The sequence below is a fragment of the Aotus nancymaae genome, unplaced genomic scaffold (genome assembly GCF_030222135.1).
Source record: "Aotus nancymaae isolate 86718 unplaced genomic scaffold, 86718_ANA_hifiasm-v0.15.2.pri h1tg000073l, whole genome shotgun sequence".
In the NCBI taxonomy this organism is placed as follows: domain Eukaryota; kingdom Metazoa; phylum Chordata; class Mammalia; order Primates; family Aotidae; genus Aotus; species Aotus nancymaae.
In genome coordinates this window covers 1,012,299-1,031,691 of record NW_026988488.1, presented here as the reverse complement: position 1 = coordinate 1,031,691, position 19,393 = coordinate 1,012,299, and the positions used below count along the sequence as shown (strand labels likewise).

General features: G+C 40.1%; 1 protein-coding gene across 5 annotated transcripts in view; it reads left to right on the top strand.

Annotated features, from left to right (window-relative positions):
* Nucleotides 1-19,393, top strand: part of LOC105723016 (ubiquitin-conjugating enzyme E2 Q2-like) — a 152,335-nt gene that overhangs the window by 46,088 nt on the left and 86,854 nt on the right. For 2 of the 5 annotated variants that reach the window (XR_010339184.1, XM_064367712.1), the window contains exons 3-5: nt 13,933-13,987; nt 15,875-16,078; nt 17,481-17,652. Coding sequence is in view for 1 of the 5 variants with exons in the window: in XM_064367711.1 (XP_064223781.1) it covers nt 5,741-5,791; nt 6,630-6,683; nt 13,933-13,987; nt 15,075-15,167; nt 15,875-15,900 (279 nt within the window). In the remaining 4 variants the exon portion in view is untranslated. Of the gene's footprint in view, nt 1-4,780; nt 5,792-6,629; nt 6,684-13,932; nt 13,988-15,074; nt 15,168-15,874; nt 16,079-17,480; nt 17,653-19,393 lie in introns of those variants that run through there. The other 3 variants (XM_064367711.1, XM_064367713.1, XM_064367714.1) reach the window with 3 other exon arrangements.

Here is a 19,393-nt window from a genome sequence, read left to right as displayed (position 1 = left end):
CTATTAGTATATAGCAGCTTCACTGGCCAAACCAGCACAACCAGCCCACAGAGAAAAGGCTTCTAGAATTCTCTGCAGGATGAAATATGAGTTAAATGTGGGACTAGTAGGTTAGTCGTCTTCGAATTTTGAGGTAATAATTATGGAAAATACAGATTTCTTTTGGGAAAACAAAGCTGCCATTGAAGTCTATAATGAAGCAGCTAAACTCAACCGGAAAGATTGAGTAAGTAGTGAACTTGCACTTCTTTATTTCTTTCTCTCTTTTTTTTTTTTGAGACGGAGTTTACTCTTGTTGTCCAGGCTGGGGTGTAATGGCCGTGATCTCAGCTCACTGTAACCCCCGTCTCCCGGGTTCAAGCAGTTCTTCTGCCTCAGCCTCCCAAGTAGCAGGGATTACAGGCACACCCTGCCATGCCTGGCTAATTTTTTTGTATTTTAGTAAAGAGGGGGTTTCACCATGTTGCCCAGGCTGATCTCGAACTCCTGAGCTGAGGCAATCCACCCGACTCAGCCTCCCAAAGTGCTAGGATTACAGGCATGAGCCACTGTGCCCAGCCCTCAGTTCTTTCTTGTTAGTAAACATGCTGATGGTTCCATTTATCATGAGTGTCTTATTATTTCTGAATTCTTACATTCCAAAAAGGTCTTGATTTTATCCTCATACTCGATTCATGATTTGTCTAAGTATAGGACCAAAAACCATATTTCTTCATAACTTGGCAGGCATTACTGCATGATTTTCTAACAGTTTGCTGATGAGCAGTATCTTACCAATCTGATTTTTGTTGATGACCCCTAGAAGCTTTGGGTATTTTTTTCATCATTGGAGTTCCAAAATGTCAGCAATAGGCATCTAGACACTTTTTCCCATCCCCATCTGTGTGACATTCAGTTGGCTCTTTCTTTGGATCAGGGTCTTTGAGTAGTTATTTATTTTTCCCCTCCCCTTCTCTTTGTATCAACTGGGGATTGTGTGTAACTGCAACAGAAAATTTGACTAAACATTGGCTTTACAAATTAGGGGTTTATTTTTTAATTCTCATGAAACAAGGTGCTTAGGTAAGTAGTTACTGGCATTGATTTGGTGGTCCTAGGATGTCAAGGCTGCGAGTTTTTCCTCATGGTTACAGGAAGAATGCTGCATCTAACATCACATTTGCATTCTAGGAAGGGAGAAAGAGAAAGCAACAAGGAGAAAAGGACAGAGCCTATATTGGGAAAGCACAACTTTACCAGAAGTTCACCACAGACTTCCACTTATATCAGCTCTCTTTCTATAAGGAAGGCTGGTAAATATAGTTTTAGTCTGGTCATATTGCCACTCTAAACAAAATTAGGGTTCTGTTAGTAAGGAAAAAGAGAAGAATAGGTAGCAGGTAGGTAACTGGCAGCATCTGCCACACTGTTTTCCATTCTCTATGAGACATGTTCTTGAACTATTCTCCACAACTCTTAACTTGCCTCTCATTTTCTACCTCCTTGTCTTTTTTTTTTTTTTTTTTTTTTTGACAGATGCTTACTCTTGTCGCCTAGGCTGGAGTAGTGCAGTGGCACAATCTCAGCTTACTGCAACCTCTCTCTCCTAGCATCAAGTGATTCCGCTGCCTCAGCCTTCTGTGTAGCTGGGATTGCAGGCACCTGCCACCACACCCAGCTAATTTTTGTATTTTTAGTAGAGATGGGGTTTCACCATGTTGACCAGGCTGGTCTCTAGCTCCTGACCTCAGGCGATCCACTTGCCTTGGCCTCCCAAAGTGCTGGGATTATAGGCGTGAGCCACTGTGCCTAGCCCTCCTTGTTTTTTATTGTACATTCAGGACATTTATTCAGTCTTATCTTCCAGATCAACATTTTTGTTTTCAGCTATTTGTATTTTGTTATATAGCCTATCCATCCAATATTTTTTGTTTCATTTCCTTTTATTGTATTTTTAATTTCCAAAAATTTTGTCTTTTATTTTTGTCATAGCCTTTCCAATATCTCTGATTGTTAAAGTTCTGTTTTGCTTCCCAGAATTATCTTTTTTCTTCCTTTCTTCATTTTGGTTCTATTTTTTGCTGTTGGTGTTTTTCAAGTATTTGATGATTCTTAGAGAGACGTTCATATCTATGAGTGAAGGACTTGATTTATTGGTACAGAGAATTAACATGGATTTCCTTTGCATTTCTTATGGGGCACTATTATTTTTGAAGTGTGTTCAATTTGTCAGTCACTTTTCTTCTGTATGTCTGAAGATTGAGAGTCTTTATGCTATGAAGTATGTTATAGTTAATAGCCAGCTTGAAGCTACAGATAAAGAAAAATTCATATACTTTTTATACATGTGGGTTTTAAAAAAAATGAGTATGTCTGCTATATGCCAACCACTGCTCTATTCCCTGGAGATGCAAAGACAGACTGGTGGATTTTAAGATAATCAACTAGAATAGGAAATATGGGAAGGAAGAGAAGCAAGTTTTGGAAGAAGGTGATGGTAAGAAATCAGTTAACTCCTGTCTTTTGGAAGAATTTTGACATGATAAGTTTTAGGTTGTGTGGGGATATCTAAATCGAGATGTGTCCAGTATGGTTGGATATAGAAATCTGAAACTCAAGTGTATGGAGGAGAGATCTACATTCTGGAGTCAACAACATAAAGGTGGTAATTGAAACCATTAGCTTGGATGACATTACCCTGCAATTAGCGGAGGGTGGAACCCTGGAAAAAAGTGTTTTACTTTTTTTTTTTTGAGACAGCGCAGGAAAAGTTAATGCTGTAATGCAGGGAGGAAGCCCTGCACTGTGTTTGGGGGCCAGGACCATGGGGTGGCCAGCACCACAAACAGTCACCACACAGGCCAGTGAGGAGCCAGGACCCACCAAGAATCCCTGGAACATCCCTGGGTGCTAGCAGTTTTTTACTTTCTAAACTTTTTTTTTTTTTTTTTAAGAGATAAGATTGCCTAGGCTGGAGTACAATGGGGTGATCATAGCTTACTGTAACCTCCAAATGCTGGGCTCAAGTGATTCTCCTGCCTCTGCTTCCTGAGTAGCTGGGACTACAGGTACGTGCCACCTCACCTGGCTAAATTTATTTTGTGAAGATGAGGTCTCATTATGTTGCCTAGGCTGGTCTCAAACTCCTGGCCTCAAGTGATCCTCCTGTTTCCACCTCCCAGAGTGCTGGGATTACAGGTGCAAGCCATCAAAAACCAGTTTTGAAGGACTGAGCAGAAGATAAGCCATAGAGGGAGATAGGGAAGAGGTAAAACAGGCAAGCTCAGGGTCACAGGGGGAATAGAACGTGTTTCTTAACCTGTCCAGTTGATTAAAAGAGCTAATTCGGTATTACTGACTCACTTGGGATAACCATCCTATTGTTACTAGTAGATGTGGTCATTCACAGAACAGCCATTCTCTTTTTTCTTTTTGAGACAGTGTTTCCCTCTGTCACCCAGGCTGGAGTGCAGTGTCATAATCTTGGCTCACTGCAACCTCCGCCTCCTGGGATCAAGAGATTCTCCTGCCTCAGCCTCCTGAGTAGCTAGGAATACAGGCACACGCCACCATGCCCTGACTAATTTTTGTATTTTTAATAGACACAGGGTTTCACCATGTTGGTCAGGCTGGTCTCAAACTCCTAACATTGTGATCCACCACTTCGGCCTCCCAAAGTGCTGGAATTATAGGTGTGAACCACTGCACCAGGCCTTTTTTTAAAAAAATTTTGAAATTTTTCTTCCAAATTTTCCCCATCATGGCATTTTTCTTTTCTTTTTAAAAATTTTTAATGATTTTTCATTTTAGTTTTATTAACAGGCCTTTCTCTACCCTACATATTTCATAAGTACTTGTAGAAAACCTTGTAGTAGCTGAAGCATGATAACTCACACCTGTAATCCCAGCACTTTTGGATGCTGAGGCGGGAGGATCACTTGAGCCCAGGAGTCTGAGACCAGCCTAGGCAACGTAGAGACCCAGTCTCCAGAAAAGAAAAAAAAAATTAGTGGTCATGTGCACTTGTAGTCCCAGCTATTCTAGAGGCTGAGGTGAGAAGATCACTTTAGCCCAGGAGGTTGAGGCTACAGTGAACTGTGGTTGCATCACTGCACTTCAGCCTGGGAAGCAGAGCAAGACCCTGTCTTTAAAAAAAAAAAAAAAAAAAAGGATACCGTGTAGCCCTACTTTTGCAGACTCATCAGGGTATTTCACAGTCTTGCCACAATAGGAGAATGGTAATTATCTTATTTTACTTTTGGAACAGGTCTGTTAAGCAGGGAAAATTTCCTCCATTGACAAGTGAGGAAGCTAAGGCTTTGGATGATGGAGTGTCTTGCTGAATGATAGGAAGTTTCTACAGTGAGGTAGTTAGTTGCTGAGCCAGAACTGGAATTCAGGCCTATGATCTAGGATGATCTAAGATTCCTCAACTTAAGACTGTGATCTTGGCTGGGGCACTGTGGCTCACACCTGTAATCCTAGCACTTTGGGAGGCTGAGGCAGGAGAATCACTTGAACCCGGAAGGCAGAGGTTGCAGTAAACTGAGATCGCGCCATTGTACTCCAGCCTGGGCAACAAGAGTGAAACTCCATCTCAAAAAAAAAAAAAAAAAAGACTGATCTTTCCATTGTACCAAATGCCTTATTGGATTCCCTTACCTCCTGAAAGGTAGGATTTGCTCTGATTTGTTCCGTTGCCCTTTGCAAATTTCCTTTGCTGTCATTTTGTTAAAGGTATATTGCTACCTTCTCAAATATCTATGTCAAACATTTTAAAAGATCAGAGGTTAGCCTTCAGGACATCTGTTTATTTACTTACTTTGACAATTCCTACTGCAGAGCAGGACATTTAAAAGACAAGAAAGGCTTTATTTCTGCCTTGTCTCTCCATGTATGCATTCTTACAGCATGGCAAAGTTGAAAGTATGCAAGTTTTGGAAGGAGGCCTGAGTTAAAAATACCAGTGCTTTGTAATATGGACATGATTTGAGTCGTGATTGAATAAAAACAATTTTAAAATGTGAGACATTTGTGAGATAATTGGAAATTTGAACCTAATTGAATATCTAATATTAAGCAGTCACTAATTTTTTTCAAGTATAATAATGTAGGTAGGTTAAAAAGGCCTTATCTTTTAGAAATACATATGGAAATATTTGTGGATAAAATGTTGGGCTATCTGGTAGTTGCTTACAAAAGTAGTGGGGAGCACATGGGGTGTGGATTGGATGGTTGTCGGGACAGGGTGATAAGTACATGATGACTCTATCTGCAACTTATATATGATTGAAATTCTCCCTAAAATGTAGTTCTCCCTAAAAGTAAAAAAAAAAAAAAATCTCACTGTTGGTACTTTGTAACTGTGTTAAGTTAGGTAATGTACTCAACCTCTGTGAGCTTCAATTTCCTTATCTGTAAAACTGGAATAATTATAACAATGTTGCAGGTTTGCTGAAAATTAAAGTAACATGAAAACATCTGGCATAAAGCTTGATGTTAGTAGGTGCTCAATCAGTGGTTGCTGTTTTGTTGTTACTATTTTAGGAGACTTGGAAAACATTAAATCAGTTGTTACCTCTGAGCCTGGGAGTCCATGTTTCCTCAGACAGGGCCACATCTCCACTACTAATAGGCTAGTTCTTGCGGTGTTTCCCAAGAGCATTTGCCTCACCCTTGCTTTCTCCTTCTCCAAAGCTACCTTAAATCAAGGGACGTTTATTGTAAATGAATTTGAGAGTCCATTAAACAGTATCAAGAGATGCAGGTTGGACTTTTAGTGAAGAATAACTGGAATGCTTCAGCAGCCAAGGTATCTACTCTGCCTTTTTTGCTTCATCTTTTCTTTCTGTAGATCAAAAGTTGGCACGCTGTTTTTGTGAAGGGCCAGTTAATAAATATTTTAATTTGTACGGCTTCATACAGACTCTGTTCCAACGACTTAACTCTGCAGTTCTAATGCAAATGAGCCATACAAAAACGTGGTTGTGTCTGTGTTCCAAAGAATCTGTACTTATAAAAAAGGGCAGGGAATGGATTTGGCCCATGAACCATAGTTTTTCCATCTCGGCTCTAGGCTTCTGCAGATGACTCCAATTACATGTATTCCATCATAGTGGATTCCAGGTGGTACTGTCAGTCCTCAAGTCCACATCACCTAGTAAATTTAGTACTTGCAACTAACTAGCTCTCTTCCAATTCCAGATTCCTAGGGAAAGGACTTCAAATGAGTCAGGTGTCACTATCCAACTGTCTTGCCTTAAGGGCAAAAATGTGGTGGATAGCAGTCCTCTCAGGGGGCTTTCAGCTTCTCTCTTGAGAAAGTGAAAAGGGTATGAGTGATGGGCAACTCTTAGAGAAAAAAGATATGGGGATGGGCTGGGTATGTGCTCCAGGGTACCCCATAGATCCAGGAAGATCACCTGTTTATTTTGCTTTTATTTCTTATAATCCATATTTTTTTATTGAGGAACTCATTTTTAATGATTAAATATATTTAAGTATGAACTCTAATAAAAAGCTGACTGTAATGCATAGTTTAAAGTTTAAACCTTGTGGAACAATAATCTCTAGATGTCTGTTGTTTCACTCTAATACTTACTGTGGAATTACACAAAGTTGTTTTCCTTTTTTTTTTTAAATATGCCTAGGAGATCAGCCATAACCTAGGAGCTTGCTATATTGATCTGAAGCAGTTCAGCAAGGTAATTTATCCAAGTGTTGATGGATTTCACTGAGGGTGCACTTGTTATTATAGAGTTACATTACTCATTTTGTATTATCCCTGATGCTTGCAGAGTTTTTTTGGAACTGAAAATTGAAAATACCTTTATACATTTATTTCTGTTTTAATTCTCACTTGTCATTATTCATCTGTTGTTTTCTGCTTTGAATAAGAACATGGGCATGGAAAGTTCTAGAAATACAAGGGAATGGCAGTTTTTCTCCTTTCTTCGTTTCCTCTACCTCCGGTTTAATTTCCCAGTAAAGAAACAGATGCTTAATAAAACATAAATATCAGAAAGTGGACTCCTAAGTCTTAAAGGTGTAATAATGAGCATGTGAGTAATCTCATGCCCTGACAGCAACTGATTTTAGTTTTTGGGGTCATTGAAAATAAATTTTAAATTTTAAGTAGATCTGATTTCTGAGTTTTCTGTTTAAATTTTTTAGTTGTTTTCTATGATGATAGTTTATATTTCACTGTGATTAAGCCGTAGGCTCCTATATCAGAGAAAACAATTTGAACTTACCTTGATATTCAGGTAAGAAAAAGTATATATTGTAATTGAGGAAGAGACAAAATTACTGAGAGCTCCAAAACTTAGTGATGGGAGCGTTGGGTAGTGTCCTTCATAGAGCTCACACTTAGTGGTTATGAAGTTTTATTCTCCTTTCTGCAATGCCACCAGGACTGAGAATCTGAATTGGTTAGTGCCCATTTGACAATGTTTAGTTTGTGTCAATTTGCAGACTAGTGTAACTTAATCTGTCCCACACTGGCGTAAAAAAATATGCCCTTTAGCAATTGGGGTATAAAAGTTATACTTGGTTAGGAGATTTTTCTCTTCAGAGACAATTTCAAACAGGCACATTTCTATTCACAGGAATATTCTGAGTCAGGGGAGGAGAAGAAATATTAGTCTTTGCTTGGACCTGTACTGAGAAGAAATATATGTAGATTTTACTGTATAGCTAACAGGCTAGGAAAATACCTGGCACTTACATAAATACTTGTTGAATCAGTGAATGACTAAACAAAGCCCTTTTGTTTATTAGGAGGTAAGCTCCTCCAGAGCAAGGAGTCGGTTTTATTAACTCAAATATATCTAGCACCTAGAGTAGCAAGCACTCAGTGAATATTTCTTGGGTGAATAACTGAGAACAATCTATTTATTCATTTATCATCACATTGTTGGGAAAATTGGGGCCTACCATACGGGAGGTTGTACACTTGGTCAGTATTACAGCTGGAATTTAGTTTAGTGTAGCACTGTACACTGTACTATATATGATGTCTCTTGACTTACAAAGTATGAGTCATAGGTGTGAATATCAGGCAGAAAACATTCAGAAAGATTAAGAAGCAGTTATCCCATGTTGCCAGCTGTCTTTTCAACAAGGACAGTCTTAGTATGTTTTAGTCTTTGGGTAGTAGGGGCTATTCGCTGAAATGTGATGTTCCTTTGTCAATACAGCAGCAGCTGTCTTTACATTAGCCATATAAAGCTATAGTTTTTTCAGTGGTAGTGGTTTGTTTACTTTGTCAAACTTGTGAGGCACAAGAACAATTGCACGAATCTTAATAGGCATGATCTGACTTATATAATGCTGGGGAAGATCCACTTGCTGGAGGGAAACTTGGACAAGGCCATTGAAATCTACAAGAAAGCCGTGGATTAAGTTTATCTGTTTCCTTTAGAACAATGAGAAACTTAAAAAAAATTGAGTGGATATATGAACTACCAAGCCTAAGAGAATGAATATGTTTTATTAATTCCTTAATATATAAGTTAAAGGTGAAGCTGATGTTTAAGTTAAGAGCTCCCAATGGCTTCAGTAAGGTAGACTGTGTTTCCTTCTTACCTATCAGGATGGCTGCTGCTTTAGGTTAGCTGGGCAGCTCTATTCTACAGGGTGAGCCAGAGATCCAGGTTTCTTCCTTATTAACTCATCATTCCTTAGGTTGTTGTCTTTACCTGCATGGTTGATGCTTAAGGAGATGGTATGGGAAGCTAAGCATGGAATAAGCATCTGGCAACAATTTTATTATTATTATTATTTTTTGAGACAGGGTCTTATTTTGTCACTCAGGCTGGAGTGCAGTGGAGAACACAGCTCACTGCAGCCTCAACCTCCTGGGCTCAAGCGATCTTCCCACCTCAGCCTCCCAAGTAGTTGGGACTACAGGCATGTGCCACCTGCCCAGCTAATTTTTTTTTTTTTGTTTTTAGATGAAGTCTTGCTCTGTTGCGAGGCTGGAGTGCAGGGGCATGATATCAGCTCACTGCAACCTCTACCTCCTGGGTTCAAGCGATTCTCCTGCCTCAGCCCAGCTGATTTTTGTATTTTTAGTAGAGACAGGGTTTCACCATGTTGGTCAGGATGGTCTCGAACTCCTGACCTCGTGATCCGCCTGTCTTGGCCTCCCAAAGTGCTGGGATTACAGGCGTGAGCCACCGCGCCTGGCTTTTGCTTTTTTTTTTTTTTTTTTTTTTAAACATTACTAGGGTAATACAAACCTCTGTTGATAATGGAACTGACTGGCTGTTCCATGGCGGTGTTTCATATTTTCTCTCTGGAAACACATGCTATCTTCTATTTCCTGTATGGGGTCTTATTTTGTTTCTTTCTTTCCTTTCTCCTTTTTGCCTCCCTCCCTCTCTCTCTCTCTGCCTGCCTGCCTTCCTTTTTTCTTTTTCTTTTCTTTCTTTCCTTTCCTTCCTCCCTTCTTTCTTTTCTCTGTTTCTTTTCTTTCCTTCCTTTCCTTCCCTCCTTTCCTTCTTTCCATTTCTTTCAACAGAGTCTCGCCCTGTCACCCAGGATTGAGTGCAATGGCGTGATCTCGGCTCATTGCAACCTCTGCCTCCCAGGTTCAAGCGATTCTCATACCTCAGCCTCCTGAGTAGCTGGGACTACAGGCATGCACTGCCATGCTGAGCTTATATTTGTATTTGTAGCAGAGACAAGGTTTCACCATGTTGACCAGGCTGGTCTCGAACTCTTGGCCTCAAGTGATCTGCCTGCCTTGGCCTCCCAAAGTGCTGGGATTGCAGGCGTGAGCCACTGTACCAGCCTTGTTTTTTTTTCTTTTAAATGGGATAGCTCTAACAAAATGCTTTGTGTCATTTGGTCACTTAATAGAATGTCTAGTCTGTGGTTCAAGGCTTATTATTCCTAATAATTAGATTCTGAACTAAACTTAGATTTCTCTTAATTTATTTTTTTTTTGAAAAAGAAAAAAAGAAGAATGAAGAAGAGGAAGAAAAAGAAAGAGAAAGAAGGAGAGAGAATGGGAGTATTGCTTTATTGCCCAGGCTAGAATGCAGTCTAAAAATGGGAATTGAAAACCTCTTTTATGCCAATAATTGTGCTTAACAATGGAGACAGGAAGGAATAAGGGAAGAAAATAACAAACAAGCAGCCAACCAATATTTCATTTAAACCTATGAAATGCTATGCAATTATTGAGGAGTGATTTACTTGCAATTATGTAGTCACTTTTGGAATAGGTGTGATATGGTACTGGTAAGAATGTGTGTTTTGTGTATTTGAAGTGGAGAGTTCTATAAATGTTTATTAAGTTGACTTGTTCCGGGTCTGAGTTCAAGTGCTGGATGTCCTTGTTAATTTTCTATCTCATTGATCAGTCTAATATTGACAATGTGATGTTACAGTCTCCCACTATTATTGTGTGGGAGGCTAAGTCTCTTTATAAGTCATTAAGAACTTGTCTTATGTATCTGGGTGCTCCTGTATTGGGTGTATGTATATTTAGGATGGTTAGCTCTTGTTGCATTGATCCTTTTACCATTATGTAATGTCCTTCTTTTCCTCTTTTGATCTTTGTTGCTTTAAAGTCTATTTTATCAGAGGTGAGAATTGCAACTCCTGCTTTTTATTTATTTATTTATTTATTTTTGCTCTCCGTTTGGTTGGTAAATCTTCCTCTGTCCCTTTGATTTGAGTCTTTGTGTATCGTTGCATATGAGATGGGTCTGGATACAGCATACCAATGGGTTTTGCCTTTTTATCCAGTTAATAATATATATGAGTTTAATACTGCCATTTGATGCTAACTGGCTGTTTTGCCCATTAGTTGATGTAAGTTCTTCATTATGTTAATGCTATTCACTTTTTGATATATTTTTGGAAAGGCTGATACTGGTTGTTCCTTTATATGTGTAGTGCTTCTTTCAGAAGCTCTTGTAAAGCAGGCCTGGTGATGGTGAAGTCTCTAAGGACTTGCTTGTTTGCAAAAGATTTTATTTTTCCTTCGCTTGTGAAGCTTAGTTTGGCTGGATATGAAATTCTGGGTTGAAAGTTCTTTTCTTTAAGGATATTGAATATTGGCCCCCACTCTTTTCTGGCTTGTAGGGTTTCTGCTGAGAGATCTGCTGTAAGTCTGATAGGCTTCACTTTGTGGGTAACCTGACCTTTCTCTCTGACTGCTCTTAGTATTTTCTCCTTCATTTCAACCCTAATGAATCTGACGATTATGTGCCTTGGGGTTGGTCTTCTTGAGAAATATCTTTGTGGTGTTCTCTGTATTGCCTGGAGTTGAATATTCTCCTGCCTTACTAGGTTGGGAAAGTTTTCCTGAATAATATCCTGAAGAGTATTTTCCAACTTGGATTCATTCTCTCCGTCACATTCAGGTACACCTATCAAACGTAGATTAGGTCTTTTCACATAGTCCCATATTTCTTGGAGACTTTGCTCATTCCTTTTTATCCTTTTTTCTCTAATCTTGACTTTTGTTTTATTTCATTGAGTTGGTCTTCAACCTCTGATATCCTTTCTTCTGCTTGATCAATTCGGCTGTTAAAACTTGTGCATGCTTCGCGAAGTTCGCGTGTTGTGGTTTTCAGCTCCATTAATTCACTTATATTCCTCTCTAAATTGTCTATTCTCCTTAAGATTTCCTCAAACCTTTTTTCAAAGTTCTTAGTTTCTTTGCATTGGGTTAGAACAAGTTCTTTTAATTCACAGAAGTTTCTTATCATCCACCTTCTGAAGCCTACTTCTGTTAATGGAATGCACTTGTTCTCCATCAGGCCTTGTTCCGTTGCTGATGAAGAACTGTGATCCCCTGTAGAGGGAGAGGCATTCTGATTTTGGGTATTCTCAGCCTTTTACGCTGGTTTCTTCCCATCATTGTAAATTTATCCACCTGTCGTCTTTATGATTACCAACTTTCAAATTAGGTCTCTGAGTGAACGTCCAACTTATTGATTCCCAGCGCCGAAATCTGAGCAATCCACTGCGCCGGCTAAAACAGCAGCGTTAAGATTGATGGTGCTTTTCTGCCCGGGAATCTCCGGCTTTCCGGAGCTCCAAACAACATCGGCCAAAAGGGGACCCAGTCCCAGTCACTCTGCACCAAGAACTGCTGCGTTGGCCACAAGAGTCACACTGGCGACCCATGGGGCTCCTCTGTTGGGAATCTCCTGGTCCGTGAGCAACAAAAATTCATCTGAAAGTGTGGCTTCCTCTCGTTCTCTGCACTTTCACTGAGAGCTACAATCCCGAGCTGCTAGTGATCCGCCATCTTGAATCTCTCTCTTAATTTATTATCTTTGTCTTCTACCATGGTAGTTAATTTTCTGGTTATGTCAGTCACAACACTGCTTTCTGAATTTTCTTCAACCACATTTTTGTGTCTAAAAAGACAGAAAAATTGCTTGGTTTGTTAAACTACAGAAGAGACGTGTCATCAAGAGGCTGTAGATATGGACAAGTAGTAAGGAGCCATATAACATGTTAATTGCCTCTGTGATGCTAGAAGTAGCCCTGACCCTTGACCCCTGCCTTCTAGAGGTTTGCTCTTTGAGATTAGGATACATAAATCCCAAGGGGGACATTCTTCCAGTAACCAATCAAGGACTTCAGTTACCAAATTTCCCAAGGGAGAAATGTGGACAGCTAAAATTGGAAGCCTTACTGAGAAGATAGAGACCATTGTTCATGACATGTAGCTTTGAAGAGAGTATTTATGTTGTAGTGGGAGAACTGATACTGCTAGAATTATAGAAGTTACCTGGCATTGGGGAGGGAAGTGATCAAAATGGATGTTTATTATGGCAGAAAGTAAAAGGCAGATTCCCAGTTGAATTGAGAAAGCTGTTTGGTCAGCTCAGGCTTTCCCTGGCTGGGGCTTTGCATCTTCTGGTTTAGGCCTTCATAAAGGTAACCAGTGCCCTATAATATTCCTTAGAAGCAGGAGACATTGTTAATAGCTCTTTGGTGTTTTACTCTTGAAACCATCTGATGATGCTATAGTCAGATCATCTCAATTCAGTGTTGCTTTGGTTCTGTGACAAAGAGATTTTAGTGAGGGATTGAACAGGCAGGTAATATTTTACTTAGATCAGTGTTTACTCCCAAAGGTCAGTAGCACCTTCTTTCCTAGGATTGGTATGTATCTTCCTTCTTATGTTTCATTTGGCTACTTAGTATGATTTTTTGTTTAAGTGGAGAGAGGAGCATTAGGGGCCTTAGGCTCCAAAACTGCATAGAAAATTATGCTGCCTGGCATGGTAAGCACAATGAAAATAGAAAAACAAAAAATCCTGGCTGGACGCAGTGACCCACGCCTATAATTCCAGCACTTTGGGAGGCCTAGTTGGGCGGATCACGAGGTCAGGAGTTGGAGACCAGCCCGGACAACATGGTAAAACCCTGTCTCTACTGAAAATAAAAAAAATTAGCCAGGTGTGGTGGCGTGTGCCTGTAATCCCAGCTACTCTGGAGGCTGAGGCAGGAGAATTGCTTGAACTCAGGAGGTGGAAGTTATAGTGAGCGGAGATCCCGCCATTGCACTCCAGCCTGAGCGACAGAGCAAGACTCTGTCTCAACAAAACAAAAAAAAAGAAAAAAAATCCCACAAGAGAGGACTGGTGAAACTATATGTGTTCTAGACAGACTTGCTTTTTAAAGCATTGTTCTTTAATTTTATTAGTGTGATCAAGATGGTCATGCAAAACATTCCATAGGTTCTTTCTTAACTTTTACCCTAAGCCCCATTTCTTTTTTGCTTAGCAGTTCTTCCTGTTGCCAAGGTTGAGATGACCTACTTTTGATGGCAATTCCCAAATTGCCTTCAGGTATTTCCATGGGGAGCAAGAGGTTCAGTGGGGTCTGTCAAGTATTGCACGAGGGCACATTACTGTGCATGTGTCTCCGTGTTTCTCATCAATATCTTGTTTCCCTCTGAACATCTCTGTGTTGCAGGTTCTCACCAGAAAATACAGAACTTCTTACAACTTTAGGATCACTCTACTTATAGGTAATGAAAACTCTTGATTCATTCATGCGTTGATGTTAGAAATGCTTTTGGGTTTGTACGTATGGTGGTTTTCCTGCATTTTGATATTTATTTTACTAAAGGTCAAATATAGTACATGAACTACACTCTATTTGATTTTCTTTGCTAAAGGAATTAATTTTCCGCATTTAAATTGGAAACAATTCTATTTTAGCCTAGTGCAACTATATTTCTTATGTAGGCTGGGCATGGTGCCTCATGCCTATAATCTTAGCACCTTGGGAGGCTGAGGCTGGTGGATCACTTGATCCCAGGAGTAGAAGACCAGACTGGGGAACATAGTGAGACCCTGTCTCTACAAAAAATACAAAAATTAGCCAGGCATTGTGGCATGCATCTGTAATCCCAGCTACTTGGGAGGCTGAGATGGGAGGATTGCTTGAACTCGGGAGGCAGAGGTTATAGTGAGCTGAGATTGAGCCACTGTACTCCAGCCTGGGTGATGGAGTCAGACCCTGTCTCAAAAAAAAAAAATTCTTATGTAACCCAGGAAAGAGCATATATGAGAAATAACTCTGGTGTTGGGGGTCGTTATTTTGTTGTGAAAAGAGAAACTGATACAAGTGAGCAGTTCTTAGGGCTTTGGGGCAAAGCCATTTCTGTTGATCTTTCTTCCCAGCCAAGGTCTTATTGGAAAGAGAGAAGGCAAAGTATACTTTATCTAGAATAAGAAGTCTTCAGTACCCTCCGCATTCCTGAATGTGAATGGGATTCTTTTAGCTTCATTGATTTTCTTGGTGAGGACCCAGTGCCCAGGTATCCAAGGGGCCTTTCCCCCATCTCCAACATACACATTTGCCAATTTTCTTGTTCAGCTGATTTTGCCTCCAGCCCTGCCTCTATGATGGCCTTTGTGTCTCTTTTGTGTATTTTTTTTTTTGAGGCGATATTTCACCCTTGTTGCCCAGGCTGGAGTGTTATGGTGTATTCTCGGCTCACTGAAACCTCTGCCTTCCGGGTTCAAGCAATTCTTCTGCCTCAGCCTCCCGAGTAGCTAGGATTATAGGTGCCCATCACCATGCTCAGCTAATTTTTGTGTTTTTATTAGAGATGGGGTTTCACCGTGTTGTCCAGGCTGGTCTCGAATTCCTGACCTCAAGTGATGTGCCTGCCTTGGCCTCCCAAAGTGCTGTGATTACAGGTGAGAGGCACTGCACCCAACCTCGTTTTTCTTTAAAACGAATCAGGAAAAATCAAGAAAAATCTTCCTTTTTCTTCTTCTCCTTCATTCTTTTTTTTTTTCTTTCTCTCTTTCTTTCTTCAAAAAAAAAAGTGACAGGTTACTCAGAAATACTGAAATAAATATTCTATAAAATATAAACTTTTGATTTTGACTCTAATAAAATATTAAGCCTTTGAATAAAAAATAACCTCATATAAGTGGAATCACAATATTTATTCTTTTGGGTTTGACATTTTTCACTTAACATAACGTTTTCAAGGTTTATCTATGTTGTAACATGTATCAGAAAAAAAAAAAAAAGAATCAGGAGCTTAACCCTGGATCTTCCTGGGCTTTGGGTTGGGAGGTTGGCCCCATGGTAGATGAGGCTACCCAGCTCATTTTCTGCCAAGAGACATTAAATGTAGAACAGTACTAGTGCTTCTATCAAATAGATACTTCGACTTTATCAGGGGGATAAATTAACATAAATAGAAGGAAAACCATGACTGTGGGGATTTTTAGTTTATTTTCTGATAAATGTAGCTGCCTTTTTTTTTTTTTTTTTTTTTTCTCCAAGAGAATAAAAAAAGCCAGGATATTTATGTTCAGGGTGTGGTTGGCCAGACTTTTTAACTGCCATCTTTTTCTCATGTAAATTGTCTTATTTGCTTTTTTTCCCCAAGCTCAGCGTTTCCTGGAAGGCATTTGAACATCTTGGCAATGCACTGACTTATGATCCTACCAACTGTAAGATATTGCAGGCTGTGAAGGCTCTGGCCTTCTTAAGAGATGACCCCACTGCTCCTAGAGATGATCTGACCCTGGAAAGCAAAGGAATAGCTTCTTCAGTTTGAATACCTGAAAAATAGAAAAAATATAAATAAAAGGTAGTTCTTCTTATTTGAAAATATTGTCAAGCATGCTCTACTTATCTTCTAAAAGTGCATATTTGTTACAATAGATGTGTAACCCCTGCAGAGAGCAAAATCATAGTGCTAGTAAAGCTTATGTGTTACTTAGGAAATTAGTAATGCCTCCACAACTGTTGTCAAAAATAATTCTGCTGGGCATGGTGGCTTATGCCTGTGATCCTAAGACTTTGGAACGCTGAAGCAAGAGGATCACTTGAGGCCAGGAGTTCAAGACCAGGCTGGGCAACATAGACCCCCATCTCTGCAAAAAAATTATTACCCAGTCATGGTGGCACACACCTGTAGTCCTTACTACTCAGAGAGTGGAAGAGGGAGGATCACTTGAGTCCAGGAGTTTGAGGCTACAGTGGGCTATGATGGCATCACTGCACTCCAGCCTAGATGACAGAGTGAGACCCTGTCTCTAAAAGATAATAATAATTATGTTGAAATGACTTATAGCGTCCTAAGGATCTGATACTACAACGTTTGTCTAGATGTGACTTTGGGAATGAGAAGGAATAGCATCAAATTGATGGATATCATTGAGGAGATGCAGTAAGACAAGCTGTATATTGAAGGATACAAACTGAATTCCGATTTAGGAAGTCGTAGGAGCCTGTCAGCTCCCCATCTTGATATCTTTCCTTAGAGAAATGAAAGGGCTGGGCTGGTGAAGCCTAAAGCTGACTCACCCTCTGTCGTAGGAAGAAATGTACCTTAAGTAGCCACGTATGGGTGAATTTTAGGTGTCTAGAACACTTGGTGTACCAAATAGGGGCTGCAGAGAACAGATTAATTAAGTTTTTACTTAAAGGGCCCTGGTATTCATTCTGAAATACTGACTTTCCTGGCTAGAAGTAGGAAACAAATTAGATGGTAAAGCAAGTAATATTTTATCTTTTTTTGTGCTCTGCAAACAGAACCACAGTGTAGGGTGCAAGGACATTCCTCAGGAACATTTGTCCCAATAGCTTGGCTATATTGTTTATGTTCATGGAAGAAATTGTTCAGTCCCATCTGTGCTGCTGGGTCTGCGGAATGTCTATAGACTCAAGAAGGCTGCCTCACTGCTACAGCCTTTTGGGAATGACTGAATTACTTTCTATGTGCCATGTTTTCAGGCCATCTTGGCAGCAGGCAGCATGATGCAGACCCATGGGGACTTTGATGTTGCCCTCACCAAATACAGAGTTATGGCTTGTGCTGTTCCAGAAAGTCCTCTGCTCTGGAATAACATTGGAATGTGTTTCTTCGGCAAGAAGAAATTTGTGGCAGTCAGTGTCCCCTCATGTTCTTTGTTTGCATGCATACATGTGGTTATCGGGTCTGCTTAGCTTGCCCCACTCCCTCATTGACTGCTTCCTCTCTCTCATAGGCCATCAGCTGCCTGAAATGAGCCAACTACTTGGCACCCTTCGATTGGAAGATTCTGTATAATGTGGGCCTTATCCATTTGGCCATGCAGCAGTATGTGTCAGCTTTTCATTTTCTCAGTGTGGCCACCAACTTCAAGCCAAAGATGGGGGAGCTCTACATGCTCTTGGCAGGTAAGAAACATTTATGTGGAAAACTCTCTCTGCCTTTTGTAATGAGGGAGAAATGGATTCAAATCATAGGAGATCAGTGGATGTCTCATAGGAGCCATTTTCTTAGATCCTATAGGAATCTGGATTACTGTTCTGGAGCTTAAATAGAAAACGATGACAAAGGAACTTGGTTGTTTCTAACTTTATGGAGTTCCACTCAAAGACCAACAGGTTAAATAAAGATAATCCTTAGTTCACCTTTTACCAATTTTTTTCCCCTTGCCGTGACAATTCATTTATATATATATTGAGTCCAACTAAGTTCCAGACAGCAAGTGTTAAGAGCTTGGGATTTAGGTGGGCACCCTGCTTCTCCTACTTACTATATGTACCTAGGCCTAGTGTGAGGATTGCATGATTAAACACTCAATAGTGGTTTTGTTGAAACACTGATTTTTGAAAACTGTTGGTTTCATTGTGGTTATATAACTGGTCTATTATTATCAATATTGTTTTTATTATAATTGGCAAGTCAAGCTACCTTATGTTGAAACCCTTACCTCTTCTGAGCATGTTGTGTAGAATGCCATTCTCTTCCTGAAACTCCATTTTATACCATGCAAATACTAAAATTGATCATAAAAATAAGTTAGAATTAAACACTTTAAAAATTATACAAAGCCATTTAATTTTAAATTACTGACTAAATAGTCTTCCTATGAAATATTTTCTCCATATACATTTACTTACTAAATGTAAGACCCAAAGCAGATTTCCATGTCCTCATTTGGCAGTGGTCTTCCAGTGACTTTTTGTTCATTACTGTGGGTTAATAAGCGAAAGCTTGCAAAAGCAGTTGAGGCATGGTTATTTGAGAGTTGCCTGCATACAAAGATAACTTTTTAAAAAACACATAGGTTTTATTATTATTACTCTGATATAGTATGAGCAGCAGATCAGAAGACAACTGCCATTGGAAAGATAGTCTGTTACAATTCCTGAGAAGGAGGGCATGCCACACCATGCAGGGCCACATGGGGTCAATCAGGAGGTGGAGGGATCAAGGCATAAATGTGGCATGATCCTTTATTGTGGTTTTCATGAGACGAAATGCCTTCCGCGGGGCAAGACTGGGAAAGTAGGCTAAGCAGGTTGAGGATTGGCGAGTCTGAATAATTTCAGTGGGTTCTGGGATATAGGCTATCTCTAGGTGTCTGCTACCTGACTCTTGGGTGACTAGGACTGGGGAATATTTGCCTAGTGTCAGAGCCCAATAAAGGAGGCAGTTAAGAATATGGACACTGGATTGGTTAGTCTGCATACAGAAGGCAGTCTTGTAGGGGTTATATCTAGGAATTAACTGACCCTGGGAGGGGCAGTTTCCCCAGGGTCAGTAAGGCCCCAAATGTCAAAACATCAGAATAAAAAGGCTAAAGTGGGATGTGATGGGTACACACTTGGAGTCCTAGCTACTTCAGAGGCTAAAGGAGAAGTTTTCTTGAGCCCAAGAGTTGGGAGTCCAGTCTGAGCAACACAGTGAGACTCTATCTCTCTCTTGTTAAAATTTTATTTAGGTTCAGGGGTACATGTGCATTTTGTTATACAGGCACACGTGTGTCATGGAGGTTTGTTGTACAGATTATTTCATCAGCCAGGTACTAAGCCTGGTACCCAGTAGTTCTTTTTTTCTGGTCCCCCCATCCTCCCACCAGGTACCCTCCTTCAAATAAGCTTTAGTGTCTGCTGTTTCCCTCTACGTCTC